The sequence below is a fragment of the Plodia interpunctella genome, chromosome 2, assembly GCF_027563975.2.
Source record: "Plodia interpunctella isolate USDA-ARS_2022_Savannah chromosome 2, ilPloInte3.2, whole genome shotgun sequence".
In the NCBI taxonomy this organism is placed as follows: domain Eukaryota; kingdom Metazoa; phylum Arthropoda; class Insecta; order Lepidoptera; family Pyralidae; genus Plodia; species Plodia interpunctella.
This window is the reverse complement of record NC_071295.1, coordinates 8788639-8807892: the sequence shown is the minus strand read 5'-3', so window position 1 is coordinate 8807892 and position 19254 is coordinate 8788639. Positions and strand designations below refer to the sequence as shown.

At 34.5% G+C, this 19254-nt stretch overlaps 1 protein-coding gene across 1 annotated transcript; it reads right to left on the bottom strand.

The window, feature by feature from the left end:
- Rcd5 (Reduction in Cnn dots 5) lies at nucleotides 1-19154 on the bottom strand. The gene is made up of 8 exons (XM_053752937.2): nucleotides 18944-19154; nucleotides 18513-18846; nucleotides 18089-18307; nucleotides 17583-17739; nucleotides 17061-17172; nucleotides 16414-16567; nucleotides 777-992; nucleotides 1-126 (listed from the first exon to the last, which is right to left on the bottom strand). Exons 1-8 carry the CDS (start codon nucleotides 19042-19044, stop codon nucleotides 37-39), a joined length of 1383 nt encoding a protein of 460 aa, XP_053608912.1. The 5' UTR covers nucleotides 19045-19154; the 3' UTR covers nucleotides 1-36.
- Nucleotides 19155-19254: the final 100 nt, after the last annotated feature.

The following is a 19254-nucleotide window of genomic DNA, read 5'->3' as shown; positions in this document are numbered from 1 at the left end:
TTTATTTAATTAATAATTTTATTAGAGCTCCAATAACTAAACAGGTATGTTCACTTTCACAGCTTCTTGACGAATAGCGCTGATAAGGTCTTGGTTTATGAGGAATACGAAGCGAAGTCCTGCGATCTGTAAAAAGAAAAAAAAATGTAAACAAAATTTTGAACGAAAAACTAAATATTTACTCCAACCAAAGGCGTAACGCATAGTGACATGGATTATGCTGCTCAATCGGCCGCGGCTTCTCTCAGTCACACACAAGACTATGAATATGTAATACGCGTCACGTAGCGGACGGCAGGTTACAGTCAACCCTATGAGCTCGGGATAGTAGATAGACAAATTTCGATACGAGGTATTTAGAGACCAAACGGCAATATCAAAATTTTAAATTGTTGACTCAACAGGGTTAAATGCTCCACTTCTTCGAATTGAGAAAAATGAAATAATAGTTTTTATTGCTAAATTTATTAGATTTTCAATTTCTGTGAAGAATTCTAAGAATAGATAACAGAAAACAAAAAAAAATCATTCAAATCCGTCCAGTGATTCCAAAGATTAGTAACAGATATTTTTTAAATTCTTATAGTTCATCACCCTAAATTATTTATTGTAAATATATTAAATGTACATACTAACTTTTTTTACTGTTTTATTATAATAAATTAAATATGTAATTAAACAAAACATAGAATATCGTTCTATATGGAATTATGCAACGTTTTATAAATGGATGTAAAGAATTCTCAGGCACTCAACTGATAGCTGTATGCACAAACCTCAATTACACTGTTGTGGTTCAATTTCACTTTGTTCCCCTGAAGAATTGGGCGACCGTCAACAAATATGGGCCTTTTGCCCTCCGACGACATGAAAAAGTCTCCACTGTTGCGAAGTCGTATCGTGGCCTGTTTTCTGGAAACCTTAGCCGCAGGGCCTTCCAGACTTAGATTCACGTCGATTGTGTGATCTCTCGTGCTGCGCCCGACGGCAATCTGCACAAAAACAAGATGACAACTGCTGGATGAAGGCGGAAGTCTTAACTGTCATTAGGTAAAAATGCTAGTCATCGGGATGGTCGTAATTTACTAAGCTTGTATAAAAACTAAATGGCACCTTTCACCAGGTTAAAATGTTAACCTGGAGTTATTTTTACATATTAGTATTCATTTCACTATTTAAAAAAAACGGCCATCTTTAGGAAAAAGAATACTAATTTTATATTTAAATGGAATGTAAAGTTTAATCTAAAGACAACACAAAACAATAACTTATTGAAGAGCGTCGTTCGATTCCTACTCTGGACTAATTGTCACCAAGCGTTTACACAGATGTTAATTGATACGGTTAATTAATTGTTGGAAATATACATTATACATCCAGTACAATAGTCTTAACCTTGGCGGATGAGGCCCTAAACTATACTGTCCCTGTACAATTTGAATATTACGTTAACAAATATTATTCAGGATATCGAAAACGATGTTTGACACTAGACATTTTTGTCAAGATTATATACAAAGCATTTTAGGAGCCTGATTTTTTGGAATGAACACAAAACAAATTCTACAGCTTGTATTCAAATATTTTTAAAATTGAGACATGTGCTTATGTATTATTGCATTCGATTGTTGTAAGTTGCATAAAAAAACAGGTCGGAAACTGAAAATAATGAGCTTCCAAAAAAGAATTAAAACTCGAAATTATTATTGGTGAAATTAAAAAATCGAGCTTCTGAAATATTTTCATCGATACAAAAATATTTTCATCGTTCAAATAAATTTGGCTAAATATGTTATTGCTGTTTGGTTAAAACCGTACCTGTGTCCGTACATAATAAACATTTTGGAAATGGTCTTATTTCGCAGCAGTCACTCGTTGGAATTAAAAAAATACAATGCGCGTCTCGCTCGTAAAGTGTTAACTACTGCGATAAAACGATACAATAAATTACTTTTGTCTTCACTACGGGACAGGTACAGTCAGCTGCGAGAGCATTGCGAAGTATTCATAAAATATTTCTGTCGCAAATGCATAAATTTGGGCAAAAAATTGAGTTATAGAATCAGACAAGTACACTTCAAAACACGAGTGTTAGCCATCAGCACGCCGAACGCGTAAAATTACCCACTTTATCGAACACGTACCAGGCAATTAAATCACTATCGAAACGGAAACCTATTAATGGTTTGGATTAGAAACCTATTCTTTAGCTATATACTCATTAAAACAATTAGTTACCTTGATATTTATACATACATTTTATTTGTATTTAGATTTACAGATAGTGGAAACGTAAGTTAGTTCGATTGGATTGAACGTACAAGTATGTACTGTGAAATTGCTAGTGAAAACTTAAAATACAAATATTTTTACTATTTTATACATTTATTTACAATATATTTAATTTAAAAGAATTTCAACTAAGTACACATGTTTTCGTTTACTAAGAAGATAGTAAGTAAAATTGATTTTAAATAACAAAAAAATAACAAACTACCTACCTATATCAGGCTATGTGACGAAGTGTGTGAAAATAAATAATAATTGTGTAACTTTTTGTTAATCAGTACCTTGAAATTAAACAGATATAGCTGGTCGTGTTCGTGACGCGAATGTGGCTCAACAACTACAAAATGAGATATAGTTGTTGACACATTATTTCACCAGATAAGCTTTATCAGGAGCCTTGGTAACGAACGAGTATGTGTTAGTTACGTATCTCTGCATTACTTGGCAGTATGTAGTGTAGTTATTCAAATGAGATTCTTGAAAAAAAAAACTCATTTATGCGCGTTTGGGGTCACAGAGGTCTCCAGACAATACAAGATTTTTTCACATACGAGAAGCACTAGTATGTAGTTGGATCATAAGTTCATGCAAATAAAGTGCGTTATCAGCGTTAATACTAAAATGTGTTGTTATAAAAGACAATTCTAATGATTTAAAATTAGCTCTTAAAATGTTTTCGAATTTTATCTTTAGGAAATATTGATTTTATAGATAGAAAAAATTGATCTGTACTAAATTTTGTTTAGAAGTCTTCTTCATATTCATATTAGTGGTCATTTCGTGGCAAGAAACAGAAACACACACAACGGCTTTCTTGGCAATATTAATGTAGTGGTTTGCCATTGCCTTCTTCATTTCACATACAAGTTCGATTCGACTTCAGCCGGGCATCTTAACCATTACACCACCAACGCCTCAGTCTAAAAGTATATTAATCATAATTTAATGTTATTGTGAAATACTACTTAGAGCGAATAAAGATCCTAACCTAAAATATTTAAATGTGGACTTAAACAATAATACTTCATTACATTAGGTATTATTGTTTAAGTCCACATTCCCAAGTCACAAACAAGAAAACCTCACCGTGCCCTTATGAAAAAAAAAGTAGTTTTTTTTATGAAAACGTCCTTGAGTTCGACTCACACGATAAGAATTTCAGTGTTTCATGCATTTAGGTGCATTATGTAGGTATTCCGCATCTGTGCGTCTATGAAATTATGAGTGCGTACCTTTATCAACCCAAATCAACATTTGTTAATTTATTATTATTTTGTTGTTTATGCAAGTATTTCCTTAAATCCACACATGCATGCATGTAAATTATACTCGGAATTCATAATATTCAACGCGACTTTTAAAATATTTAAAATAGTTTATATTTTTCAATTTTTCAACTAATTAATACAATAATCAATTACATAGCCGATTCGCTGACAAGCTTCACAAATTATCTGTGTTGTATTGCGATTGCAATTCTTATCAACATTTTAAATAGCACCAACAGCGTAATCTCCGAACCATTGTTAAATACTATTCAAAATGTTAGTAGAGAATTAAGTATCATATTTATTTTTAAGGGACACTCACTCGGAGACATAGGATGCCCACTATCCCGATGTTCCCACGCGAGCGAAGCCCCGATACGTAGCTAATATTCGATATCTATGAAACGCCGTTTCCCCCTAGTCCTTTCCTTCACTATTACTACATATTATAAAACAAAGTCCTCTTCTTGAACAGACAGACAGAGGCGTCTCTCTGTTCGTGATGTAAACTATAAAACCACTGTACGGGTTTTCATGCGGTTTATACCAATAGATAGCGTGATCCCCGAGAAAGGTTTAGGTGTTTAATTTATTATGTTTTTCCCGAGCGACGCCCCGGGACGATTTTAAATAAGTGTGACTTGATGTGGTTTAAAACTAACAAAAGTAACTAAATATGCACATGAATGCTGTTGTAACCGTGACCTAAGAGACTATGCCTCTTATTCACAAAAAAGTTGAAGCATAAAATATGTTTTGTCATTGTTTCACTTTACAATATTTGACAGAGACAAAACACACTTTAGGTTAAAATATGCTATAACTTTTTTATGAATAAGAGGGTATGCCGGTAAACCCATCACCGTCACTGACGAGTGAGTTCGTAAAAGATATGTTAGACTCTTTACTTCTAGACGGTCCACCCAAAAGATAGTAAAACAATATAGAATGTGCCCATTGTCACAGAAGTGGAGACCTTGGGGGGCGTTCATAAATTACTTACATATTTGAATGTTGAACTTGTACATATACTTAACCTGCGCGCTTCCGTGTGATTTAAAAAAATTGTCAGTATTTAGTCAAAGGGTAACATTGTCAGAGCAGCAATGAACTAATAAAATAATTAAATCGATAAAAATAAGTAAATAATAAACAAAACTATATAAACAATCGAACTGGCACAAAAGTAAACAACGGCTCTTTTATTTTAGAATACCTAATATAAAGAGGATACTAGTGGTAAACTTCTACTGGAAGTTGTCGATTTTGACGATATTTGGAATAAATATAGTTAATAACACGAGGGAGAGAATCGGAGCTGCAAGCAACATCTAGAAGCCAGTATCTAGATTCTCCTATAAGTAATTGTAATTTAACGATGATAGACCCTATAAATTCTGCATGTGAAGTTGCTCCATCTGTATGGGCTCTAATGGCATTTGATCGAATGTGTTCGACTAACGCAGTACTAATCTCATTAATTAATTTAAATATTATAAAGGCGAGATTTTGTACGTTTGTTACTTCTTCACGCTCATTGGGTGGGCCAATTTTTGTGCTATTGAGATAGCTGATACCTTGGAATTACTTAATGAATGAATGTACGTGATTCCCTTAGGTTTCTCAAAAAGGCTGATAGTCAATGGCGCTTTAAAGTAGATGGTGCTAATGTCCCTGAAAAAGCAAGTACCTTTTTTTTAAATATAATTATGGTGGATAGTATGTGTCATAAATGTAAGTACGAAGGTGGAAGGTGACAGGCGACAAGCATTGCAAGTTGTCTTTTTTTAAATTGTTGTCTAAGTTGAGGATACATAATTTATTATGAATGTATCTAAACAGATCTAGAAGAGAGAGATTTGTAAAGATTAGAAGAAGAAAGTGGAATTCCTGTCCATCCTGGGCATAAGTGTAAATTAAAAGACTAAGTTTTTGTCTCTGTCATTGTGTTGTATGTAGATGTACCTATACGGTTTTTACAACTTTGTAGTATTCTCAATTGCAGTTTGTCATTGTGGTGTAAATAAAATACGTACAGTCATCAGCCTACCCAAACTCATTGCAAATTCGCCGCTATTACCGCTCCATAGAGGTTCATGCAGGGTAACTTGATGTGCTGTTGGCTGTACGTGGGTACTTAATTATTTTAAAAAGTGTGCAACAATATAACGATAGCTACAACTTGTAGGTACCCTTGGAGGTGTATGAATATTGATTGAGCCACAAGTCTTGGTCAGTCACATATCAAATTCACACATGTTAACAGTATTTTTAGTAGGAATAATTTCAGTGGCGATTCGTGTGGAATCGCCACGTGTGGAACGAAGATCGAAAGATATTACAAAAATAGATAAAACGTAAGCGATTTACTTCTTCACCTGCGTTTTGGAAGTCGACGGTAGACTTAGTTTTTTTTTTGACGTCAATAAGTATGTATATCATCCTAAATTGAATAACGAATATTATTTTATTTTTAATTTATTCAGAAACGCTTTGGCAGTATAAAGCAGAAGATGCGGTATCTCTTGGAGAATAAAGTAGTAATAGAGATCTCTACAGGCAGTTTCGCTCCAACTGAAACGTTTTAGTTCACAGTATGACAAATGATCGGATAGTTTTTGCGAATTATTTATAAAATAGCAAGGTAAGTTTAAGTAAAAGTGAGGGAGACAGCCAGCGCTAACAAAACAACATTTGCTATACGAGAAAGAGTTAAAGAACATGGAAGAAAATTAACTATAGGTAGACGCATTTAATACATTTATAAACTGGTCACACTGCGTTCAGTGTTACAATCAACAAAAATAAAGTTCTGATAGTAATAAAAGCAAATTGGGCGACTCACAAACCATACTAGATACGAACACGCCCGGATACAGCAACAGTCATCACGTATTTAACAATTCACGCGAAAATTATCACCATCTGTATGAAGTGTTGGGACAATACCGCTTGCCCAAATAGATGCCGTTACTGCGTGCAACTGAACTAAAACGTTACGCTTTCAGTTAACATTGTCACGATAATAAATTGTGTGCACTCCAACACTTTCCTGTTACATGATAAGTAGCTGCGGTAAACGGGTTCAACTACCTATGTTCTGTCAATAAATTAATATATTAGTATAAATATCTACATACATATAATAAAACTGTAACTTGTCATGTCTGTACAGTCAGCAAAATGATAGGGGCGCGTTAGATTAATATATAAATATAATAATAGTTAAAAAAACACTCAAAAAACACGCTTTTATAACTGCACGTAAAAGCTAAAAATACAATATGGACCGTTAAAGTAGTCTCTATTTCAGGGCTGAAGTATGTGAACTTTTAATTATAATATTTGATTGTAAAAGCGTGGAGCGCTGGAACAGGGATGGTTTTTGTATTTAACTTGCATAGAAATTAAGTTAAAGCGATGTTGCGGGAAGAAGGTTACGAAAAGCAGGTTGAGAAAAATATTTATTCAAAGCTTCACAACATGTCTGCGATAAACATAGCAATCTCTATCAGTATTTGCCTACTAAAATGTATGATAAAAGAAAGGTCATACATAATTAGACACGATTAAATATTTTCAATATTTTTCAATATTTCAATATGTATTTATTTTCATTTGTAAAAAAATTAAGCGTTTCCATTTCAGAATGTGAAACTATAAAATGTACCTATCTCTTTTGGGATAAAAACTGTCTCGTTCCACACATAAGTTAGAACCAATTGATCACACAGTGTGCAAAATTTAAATAGCTTAAACAACAAGAAGGTAAATATACAATAGCGGACTAATCCCATGAAGGGAAGTCCAGTCAACCAGCTCAGTTTTTTACCCAACAATCAGCGATTTCCGTTAATTTGTTCTAAGTCACAAAAGACGTATTAATATATTTTAAGCGCTGAACGTAATAAATATGGTGATTAAATACATTCAATGAGGCATAATTTCGCGTAGGATAAGTTCATTCGACGTCCCCTTGTTTACGCTGTCTACACGAATTATGCGGTTTGGCGCACTGTAATATTTTGGAATAAAATTACTCGACATTCATATGCAGAATTATAACAATAAAGCAGAATTGCTTGTTTCGTTGTAATCTTTGAAAAACGTTCCCGTTTTAGCATGGAGGAACTTACTCGTATTAAACTTTGCAACCGTAATATTATTTTGGTTTCTACGATTTAACAAGATTTTGGATATATTTCTTTCCACGGTGTACAGTTAACAGCATATTAATCTACCCAAATTAATTGTAAACTCGCCGCTATTACCGCGCTATAGAGGTGTATACTTTTATGTGCTATTAACTGTACGACGCAAAAGTTATTGACGGGTTTTGCGCGTTATATTTTCTAATAATAAACCGGGAAAATAATAGGCGCAAATCCATATATGGATATCACTACATACAAAATAATAAAAAAGTTCCCGCTGCGTCTGTCTGTCCACTATAAATTACTGCCATCACGTCAAATATCGTGTTTCCAAAACATATATTTCGTTACCTCTACTAAACATGAATTAGTAAACTCACATTTCTAGGAGGTCGTGTAAAGTGCACTACGATATTTTAGTTTTCGTAAACTCCACACGTCTCATAAGACTCGACGTCACCAAACAACCTACATAACCTAAAAATTCTAGCAACGTCCACAATAATGTAGATGACTGAATGTTCTTTATTTGTTGTAATATGTCATAAATAGCATTATCATAATTACGTGTTATTTGCATAAGATAAAGAGTAACATTGGTACTCAAATATTCCCGATTCGCTAAGATAAAATACTTATTATTATTCTAAGAGTTTTCAAAATATTGTCGAAATCGAAATCTCAGATTCTCAGCGCCCTGTTTCTTCCTCAGTAATTGAGCGTAGCGTCGGGGCCCAAGGTCCATTTCCTACATTTTTGTCTCTACTTAGCGAGGTCGACACCCCACACAGGTCAAAAAGGTTTTTGTTACATAAAGAAAAAAAGAACTCATCCTCTGAAATATTCCAGTTTCTAAACTACATATATGTATGTAGTTACTATAAGTGTAGCACACACATATTTTATGCAGGTTTAGACTTCAAATTAGTTGTTTCTACTATGTCTTTGTACACACATGTTACACGAGTATGTTTGTATAACGTATGTTTAATAAAGATGTTATATATCTAATTCCAGTCTATTTTCCCATATCCATTCGTGGGAATATGTGAAAATCTGATCGGTACATTTTGAAGTTTTCACGACGCAGTCACAACTTGAACAAGTTCGGTGGTGGGGTCGTAAGGTTGCAACACTATTAGTTTTTTAATAATATCCTAAGATTTTTTCCTATTCCTATTGTTTGTGTATGGAGATTGTCTCTTTCAGGAAATAATCTAAGATTAAAAAGTTATCTGTGCGCTGATTAAAGTTTATCCTGGTATTTTGAATATTCCCGTTTTATTCGACCACAAATAAAATAATTAATATATATTAGGACAAATCACACAGATAAAAAAATAGAAGGTAAATTTATAAAGCAATATGTTTCATACATTAGAGATGTATTTTATTCGAAGGAAAAAAACACGTCTCGTATAGCCATGTCAGTCATAATCTGCACTTCTACAATCATCTACATCTATACTACTCTTATAAAGAGGAAGTGATTGTTGTGTTTTGTGTGTTGACTTTTCTTAGAAAATATTAAACCCAATTTAGAAATTCCTTCACCAGTAGAAAGCTACATTACTCGTTATTGACATAGGGTACTTTTAATCCCGATATCCCCAGGGGAACTAAGCTCCGGGACTCGACTAGTGCCCAATAAAAATACGTACACAATGAAGATGTTTTTATGAAATCTTCGTAGATATTCTTACAGATTGACCACACGCCACGTTAATCTCTTATCAGGAAGCCAACCGAGCAATAAAATTTTATCAGAACCATAAAAAATCACTTTGGCTTTTCCAATTAGAATACCTACTTAAATTGGCAGATAACTTTGGATGCTATGGTACTGCGCCAAATTAATATCGTTAGATTCAATCTCACTAAACATTAGTATGTAAATATTTCCGCCAGTTGATTCAGATGATATTATATTCCAGTGTATAATATGTACCTATATCATTATTATTTTATCTGGCTATATGATTTGGAAGTAATTGCATAATGCGTACATAAAAAATATATTATTTCTGCCTCGGGACCTTCGTTATGATAATGAAAGTTATTATCATGACTTAGCATAAGTAAAATATTTTATCTAGCGTTTAAATAAAAAAAATGTTCTTCATATTTATGGTTAAACGATTTAATAATCATGATAATTTACCTAATATGGTCATAAGAATAAAGGAATATGTTTCTAAAATAGTTATTTCACCTCTGCCTCTCCATAAATTCGTGAGTAATTTAAACATATCAGAAATAATTTATTTGCTAAAATAAATATTATGTTGATAGTGATACTTATTCATTTAAGTATCATTTATTTATTAATTTTATTTATTTATACAAAATGGCTATAAAATAATAATAAGTAAATAAATGATACTTAATTAGGTATCACTCCTTCCTGATGGAAAAAATCAATGTCCCTATGTCAATAACCAGAAACAAAAAATATGACATCTAATTAAGAATTAAAAATATAGTAAATTACAAGTCATGGTTAAGATGTTTTCAATCTAACCACCATTCAAATAAAAATTAAGTTCATCATATATACACAATTGGGCACTACAGCGAAGCGCAAAACTAATTCCCCACCTGACCACGCCCCTCATTTTTTTCGGGCTTTAACAATTGCACGTAACTCAAGAGAAACTGTTTACAAACCTTAGAGTTCCATAAATTGTACATGTTATCTCGAAACTTCATAACTTTAATAGGATTCTATAAAACGTAACGAAACATTACTCACATTATTTAAATTAAAAAATCAATTTTAAATTTAAAAGTACATGGACATAGCGTATAATGGCAGTTTAATAATGTGAATTACATGGTACATAAATACGAACATATAATTTGTAATTTATGTATGGTTCACATATAATATCCGCAACATAGATTAACAATAATTGCGCACGAATAAAATTATTTGGAAAATAATAAAATTGAAATTTAGCTTTTGCCCTACAGTGGGACATTAATAAAAAAAATATACGAAACTACTAGTATGATCACGAGAGTTGATTAATTTATCATATGCAAAAAAGACCATTCAGGTGCTAGGTACGTTATGCAATTACACAAGTACTGCTCCGAGCACCCCTTTTATTTGTCGATCGTTTATAAAATGTAGAAAGTTGGTCGTTAACCTGGTGAAGATAGAAGCACTTTCAACACAATGGCCTTCTGTATATCAGGAACAAGATATCGAACCAAAGACAGTGCAAGAACACGGATTCATCGGACATTGAAGTATTTGTCCATATCACGTTTCCATTGGTTTGTTTTGGAAATCGTTTGAGGGCAAACAATGGGCACATGCAAGCGTGTTATGAAAACAGTGGCGTTCAGCGACAGAGGATTCCAAAACAATGCAACAGTGAGCGAGCGGGTGGAATGATTTCATTCGTTGGTGAAGCATCGATCTATCGGTTATAGTATTGTGTTTCTAGCGATTGTGTTTTACGGTGGTTACTGCCCAAGGATAGGACCACTCCATATCCTACCGTAGATCATGTACAGGGATAAAAAGCCGTAACAATAGATAGGCAATAACAGCGTTCCCTAATAGGGCTTAGTCAGACAGGCTGAATCTTCAAACTTAGTTTTATCTCTGGGCTTCGGGATGTCACGGCGGAAAATGAAACCGGGATCACACTCAGATTAGACTGAGATTGTGTTTGAATCCACAATAGCTATAAAACTTTTTAATGTCTTTTATATCCCGAAATTGAAAAACGTGAGCGAAGCCACGGGGCGCAGCTACTATAATAATATTTTATCATACAGAATTATATTTAGTTGAATTTGACTATTTATTTTATTATATTGCTACACTTATGGATTTTGTGTTTAAACATAAATCACAAGCAATTCTCACTATAATTTGGTAACATCACTAAATGAATATGCCAAAAGAAACTAATTTATCAATTCTATTTCTATGGTGTCAAAACGAACGATCAAGTTATCGATTATTTTATTAAAAGATAAATTATGATTTATTACAGAAAATTAACAATTATAAAAACACAAGATTAAAATAAGGTCATTACATTACGATAAGATATCGACAGAAATCGTTTGTATTATAATTATTGTATGTATTTTTGGGACTATTAAATCATTTTTAACAAATTATTAATAACAAACATATCGATTGACGTAAACACAACATATTATGACGGGAATTATTGTTAACAACACTCAACTATTACATATACGCTTGAGACTTTTCATAACTTGTTTCATTATCATCAACCAACAGCCACTAAAACATCCCCACTACTGGGGCACAGGGCTTCCTTACTATGGATAAAGAGCACAAATAATATATTTTTGTCCACCCATCTAATGACCGACCATTGCGAAAATGACTTAACCGCCAATATCCCAGACCGAGCTAATCACCACGCTCTTCAAGCTCCCTAATACTTCACTTGCACCCATTTTACAATTAAGTCTCGTCATGTTTGTTTAGTTACCTTTTTTCGTGGATTGACATGTGATGTTTTATTGGGCACTATCGGCCACACGCGACTCTGTCCGTGTGTTTTTGCAATAGAAGATCATGTAGACAATATAATGTTATATATTAAATGACAGGTATTAAACGCGCACATACATTTTTTATTTCCCACAATTGTGCAACGCGAAAGTAGATAATAATGTTACTCCTGAAGGAAAGTCTAGTACATGTATGTGCCAAATTTTATCAAAATTGGACCAACAGTTTTCAGTTTATTCGTTACAAACTTAACTACTAATCTTTCCTGTTTATAATCGATCATTCTTTGGTAGAAAAAAGAAAGAAATATTGAAATACTGAATGTACTGTACTGAATAAAGAGGTTTGTAGTAAGTAGACGAATTCCAAAACAAACAAACAAAATATATTTAAACCCACGTTCTACATCCTATTGGGGGCAATCAATAATTTTCTGTGATATATCACGACGATCGTCAATGAATAGCTCCCCATTCGGCGGGCGGTCACTGTGTCATTACGGGCACAAATTAATGAAAACATATACTGTTTCTATATATTTCATATCTAATATATTCGCCATCTAATATGTAAATTTTAAAGATTTAAACAGTCTTTGTGTAGAAGTAATAGTTGTACATTTATATATCCACTTTTATATTGAAATATATACTTCAATAAAATTATAATAGCTTTTCCTAAATAAGACTTCTAAATAGAAATTTTATTTGGGAAAAGTTTTACAATACCAATGAAATGATGAAAGATGTCGCAATTAAGCTGACAGTTAAGAAGTGAAGTTACGGATTGCGTATAGTTAGTAGTAAATTGTAACTTTAAATTACTAAGATATTTAACAAATAATGAAATGAGAGCACCAATTTTAAATTTTAATATGAAGCAGAACTGCTGTTTAAATTAATTACTTTGCTAGCTGCGACCCGGGACTTCGCCCCCGTGGAAATTTCGAGATAAAAAGTACCCTATGTTTTTTCCAGGTTACAATCTACGCGTTCACCAAATTTCATAACAATCGGCCCAATAGATTTTGTGTGAAAGAGTTTAACAAACACACATACATCCTCATAAACTTTGGCATTTGTAATATTAGTAGTATTGAGTAGAACAATTGGAACAATTGATTCCTTATTACAATATATAAAATTCAATGAATGTTAAAGGCGAGATGTCCCAGGAGCGATTCTAGATATTCGTTATTTTGTGTTAGAGGGTAGTAAGGTGGCCTTGAGGCCAGGGGTTGACATGAATATGTCCAGTCGATATTGATAACGATTCCTGCCACCCGATTATCCATCAAGGTAAAGTTTAAATGCATAGTATTGCAATGCATCGGAATAGCCGATTTTATTTCACTTGCAAATTTATTATTATATCGCAGTCGATTTTATTGTTTATTTTGCAATATTTTTGCAATTCTGAATGACGCATATAGGAACTGATCGCGTTTGTTATATGATGTGTAGGCATGTGGTTTAGATTTAGTTAATAAATGTATTTAATTAATAAACGGTAATTGTTGTACCGAAGAAAACCCATGATAATTGTTGAAATATAATTTAGTTTTATTCCAAACGTTTTCTGAGCAATAGGTACTAATAATAATAGGTAAATTTTCGTCTTATAAATTTTTCAAAATTTGTCAAAATTCCGAAATAACATTAATAAAAAATAAGCAGCAAATTTAAATATTAGTTTGACAAGACGAATATTAAGAACATTATCAATTCGAACAGTAGTGTTGCGAAAGTAGACAAGTAGGACAATAAGTCCTCGTGGAGTTCATTAGAGTCACTCGAGCGCGTTGTACCGGAAACCATAATGTAGGGTTATAGAAATAGTACGCTGAGAAACAATGTATCGTATGTACCAATGAACACCGAATTCCCCCTAAGGTTCAGTTCATAAACGCATTAAAATAGTGTACACTGTGAAGTTAGTACATATGCTACCTAATGAGATAGTCAGCAGCAGGTTATCGTGCATGGATCTTATGCCGCAGTAATAAGGGCGGGTTTGCAGTGAATTTGGGTAGATTGATGTGCTGTATGTGCACGTAAAAGAGCATAAACGTCTATGAAAATTCAATACAAACTCGCCTCTATTACCGTTAGAATAGCATTTTCGTATATATGTATATAACACATAAACATGACTTTATCGCCAACAGACAGACAGGCAGACAGACGGGCAGAGGAGTTTGTTTTATAATATGTAGGGATACGACGAGACTGTCTATAAACATCGAACGAGTCACGAACGAAACGAAAACATAACCCTGTTTTCCCAGTGTACGAATGTGACATGCCGCAGTGCATTGAAGGTATATTTGTCTGGTTACAACTTAGATGGCATTGAATTGAGCATGTCGATCGCGATATCGACTGACATACAAATTTTGTTGTTTAATGACTGTAGTAATATAATATCTAGATTATGCTATGATTATAATAATTAGGCGTTATGGATAGGCATATATAGGCATATATGACAAAACACCACAGCTTTCAATGCTAGTCCCGAGAGCGAAAGAAAAAATATATAGAATGTGTCTGTAAATTTGCTGTTTTAAGTCACTTCCCGCTGTCTGTCTATGACTATGTAAGACTTAGATCTGGAACCAAGCGAAGGATTTTGATGCGGATTTTTTAATTGATAGTGTGATTTCTGAGGAAGGTTTAGGTGTTTACCTAATTTATTAAACTTTTATCCGAAGCCGGAACGTGTCGCTAGTTTTCTCATAAACAATTAAGCAAAGTATCACTATTGAATTTAAACTCTACTAACAACTCCGCCCCATACAGCTGAGCGTGAGCGTTTTAGTTTCGATACTCTTGGCTCTGTCTACCTCGTAAGGGATAAAAACGTATCTGTACTGTGTATTATATATTCGCAACTTAACAATTTTGAACAGTGGCGACCTCACTCGCGTTAATTATGCGTTTTTGTCTGTAACGTGAACATCGCTTAGGATTTTGTTATCTGACTGTAACCATGGCTACCGTAACCAAAACATGGAACCACAAGAACAATTATAACATTGAATTGCATTAGTTTTCTAACAAAACAATTCATCTAATGAAGGCATGAAATATTGAAGTTCGACGATAGTTATTGATCACTCAACATGTGGGCGTCCTTGTGACTTGCTATTTATAAATTAGTTATGAATTTTTTAATAATCACCTTTAGTATCGCTATGTGGTTTATACCGATGAAGCTACTATGATAACATATAGTACTAGCTGTGCCCGGAGCTTCGCTCCCGTGGGAATTCCGAGATAAAAAATACTGTCCCATCCAACTGTACCTGAAAATAGATGGTAAGCCCAAAGCAACCTGGTTTGTTGCTACCATCTATTTTCAGATCAGCGTTTCTCATACTCACTACACGAGCCATCAAAATTTAGGAAACACTGATCAAAGTTGTCATTGCTCTAGATCTAAAAGACAAAACCAGCTTTTGGCGTGTGGTTCCCACCCCGGAATATAACTACTCCAGCCCAAGGATGTCGCACAAGACAAAGCAACTAGCCCCTTCACACACGGCTCACTCGTTTACTTATTTTAATTTTAAAAAATGTACTTCAAGTACAGAGCTTTCATTTAGTCACCGACAGAGTAAAGAGAAAGTACCGGGGAAGAAGAGTAAAAAAAAGATACATTAACTAAGAATAAGAATAAAAAGACTAAGTTATAAATGTAACTGTTATGTCCTATAATACAATAGCGTTATGTCCTATAAGCAAAGGAATCTGCATACGAGACCAATCATATGAGACATCACATCTTCCTTTGAAGTCGAGTTTGAGTCCTCTGTGAAGGGCCAAAGTCTTGAAAAACCTGAAAGGCGACCACAGTATCCATCCCAGATGGTTAGTCAGGCAGGCGGACGCGTATAAAATACTAGATGTTGCCCGGGGCTTCGCTCCCGTGGGAATTTTGAGATAAAATATAGCCTATAACAATCTTGGATAATGTACCTATCTAATGGTGAAAGAATTTATGAAATCGAATCGGTAGTTTCGGAGATTATCCGCCTCAAACATACAAGCTCACAAACGCTTTCCTCTTTATAATAATTAGTATAGAAGAGCAGAATCTACAAAGTATAAAAATAGTATATATTTATTATTATTTAGTATATTTTAAATTGAATTTCAGATGGGAATGTACCGGTACCCGCAGGACCCACCTCTCTGGAGCGCATGAGATAGCGCACGAGACGGCCGCGCAGCACCGCCAGCGTGTTCTTGTCCAGCTCCACGCCGCCGCCGCACACCGACTGCACCACCACTTGCCAGCGGGAGAGAGAGTTCTCCAGCAGTCTGATCTCCTTCTTCTCTATCCTGGATGGGGAATTATAAATGAGCCGATTGCGGTTGAAACTACAAATATAATTAGCATCTGTAGAGCTGGCACATATAAACTGTTAGCAATATTCCATTAGTTTGTGAAACAACACCTATCTAGCCCTTAGTCTAATTAGACTGCAGCCAATGGCGAGGATGATAGTACCCCTGGGTGTGCTAAACTCATGCATACCTTCGCTAGCACTATTGATCTACCACCCCATCTATGTACCCTATATATTTCAACTAAACCGAGACTAAAAACTAAAGTCTTCTAAATAAATAAGTGCGACCCGAACGTGAAAATGTTTTAGAATTGATTTAAGGGTATTTCATCAGCATGCAGAAAGGGCCCAAACAAGAGGCCTAACTGCGGAAAATAGTCCTCGAGAGAAATAAGTAAGTAAGAAGTAAAGAAGGGTGTTTCATCATAATCTTCCTAGGGCAGTCAGACCACTTGATGAGTCACTGTATAGAGCCTTCAATTTACCTGTCAGCCATTTGCATTTCAGCATCAATACCATCTTCTTTATAGTCTGGAAGCTCAGAGTCATTCATTGTCTCTTCAGCATCAGAAAACGATAACACTTTGTCACCAGGATCTGAAATTGAAATTTGATTTTCAACCATTTGCAAATCTCTCTCTTGAACGATTCGTGGCGGCGACGCCCCGAATACCAGACTTAGGGCAAAAATAAAATATAAAATTTTATAAGTACTATAATTTTACGATCGATTTTCTTAATCACCGTGATGAAATCCACAGGAGGATAAAGAGTGGGCCTATTCTAAGGCAGGAACAACACGCCATATAATTCTTACTTAGAGTTTTTAAACAACAATGACACATTGTTCACTTTTATCCACTTGTCAAGTACATTTTAAAAGTTTATTGATGGTGCAAAAATTACTTCTTCAGGTAGGTAAGTACAAGTAGACGCTACAAAACTGTTAAGAAACCGGAAAACTTGCAGATGAGAGATAAAGAGGGACAATAATACGGAGAACTTACTTTTTGGCAATGGCTGAACAGTTTGGTCCGGCAGCAGCTGGTATTGTTTGAGTAACTGCCAGTGTGTCATCAAGGACTTAGCTGTCCGACTCTGGTAGAAAACGCTGGGATTCTGTTCCAACAGCTCCTGAAATTTCTCCAGTTCTGGATGCGATGTCTGAAATTAATAACAATAAAGGTCGCTATAGTTTTAGACACTCTCTTCTCAAAAAACTTAAAAAAAGCTGCACAGATTTTTATGCAGTTTCTACCATTAGGTGTGATTACTTAGAAGGTTAAGGTGCATAAATGTGCAATATGCTTAAATTTATTATATTTACCCAAGCTAATCCAGGATGAGCCTTTAGTAAAGATTAAAACAAATGTTGTTTTAAACTACTACTACCGACCTACCACCATAGTCTGATATACAGATAAACACACCATTATCTTTGGCCTTTGAATTCCACATATATTGGCTCTGTACCTCATGTTACAAAGCAAATAATTCATAATGTAATACTAACACTTGGCAATGTCCCAAGGAGCTCCTCTTCTGCATTAGAATACAGTGCCTGTTGCTGGACAGCAGCCACCAGATCTGGATGAAGGTTACGCATGGCTGCCACAGCTACCCGAGATATCTCAGCATTGTACAGCAGTGCATACCAACGGGACTGCAGTTCCCCAATTGTGAAGCGGCATGAGAATTTTATCCCACGGTGGACTGTTCTTAAGTCATTTGTCTGAAATTGTACATTTTACATTGAAAATATTTTAGGTTTAAAAACATAGTTTTTTATGATTGCTAAAATTTTTTATTTTGTTATTACATGTAAACAACACTGTTCACTCAATCTTAACAGTACTTATTGTTGCATTTTGTTGAAAATAAATAGTATATTCATTGAAATATATACTACAACTAAAGTGGGTTATTATTGTAATTACCTGCTGCACACCCAATATTAGCGCTAAATCATCTGTAGGTTTCCAACGCCCCAAATCCTTAGTAGACAGGTGACTAAGTTGCCCCTTTCGCCGAGATTTCCTGCCCAAACTGCCGCCGGTAGAAATCTTACCGGACGCCTTCCGGCGCTCCGCTGGCGGCGGGGCTGACGGCGTTGTAGGGGCGTTTGACACAATTGGGAATTCTGGGAGCTGACTCGTATATGATTGAGTTCTCATTCTTTTGTCTCCCTTGCCAAGGGAAGCGCCTGGTAAACCTAGGCTATACTCGACTAATTCATCGTCAAATCGCCTGCGTTTTATTGACCTGGATGAGCTGCAAACAAACACAACGCAACATTACAGAATAGGATATTAAACAATATATAATTTCATATGCGTTTGTAAGTAGGTAATATGTACAAATAAATTACCTGCGTCGCTTATTGCTATCGGATGCATGATCGTAGGATGCTGCAGATCCAGGATATTCATTGCTATCTGAAGCATTAGACGGAGTTACAGGGAAGTCCATTACAATTCACTTTATGTTTCTTCATCAAAGAGAAAAAGTATTAAAAAAACAAATACACACATCACAAAACACACTAATTTCTTTCTCGGGTTTTTCTATAAAATGACAGTGACACGTGACAGTAATAAGTTAAATGTTGCCATTGGTAATAAATTTATAAATATGGCCATAAATTTACCATCTTCTACCATATCTAGGGATGTGATTTAT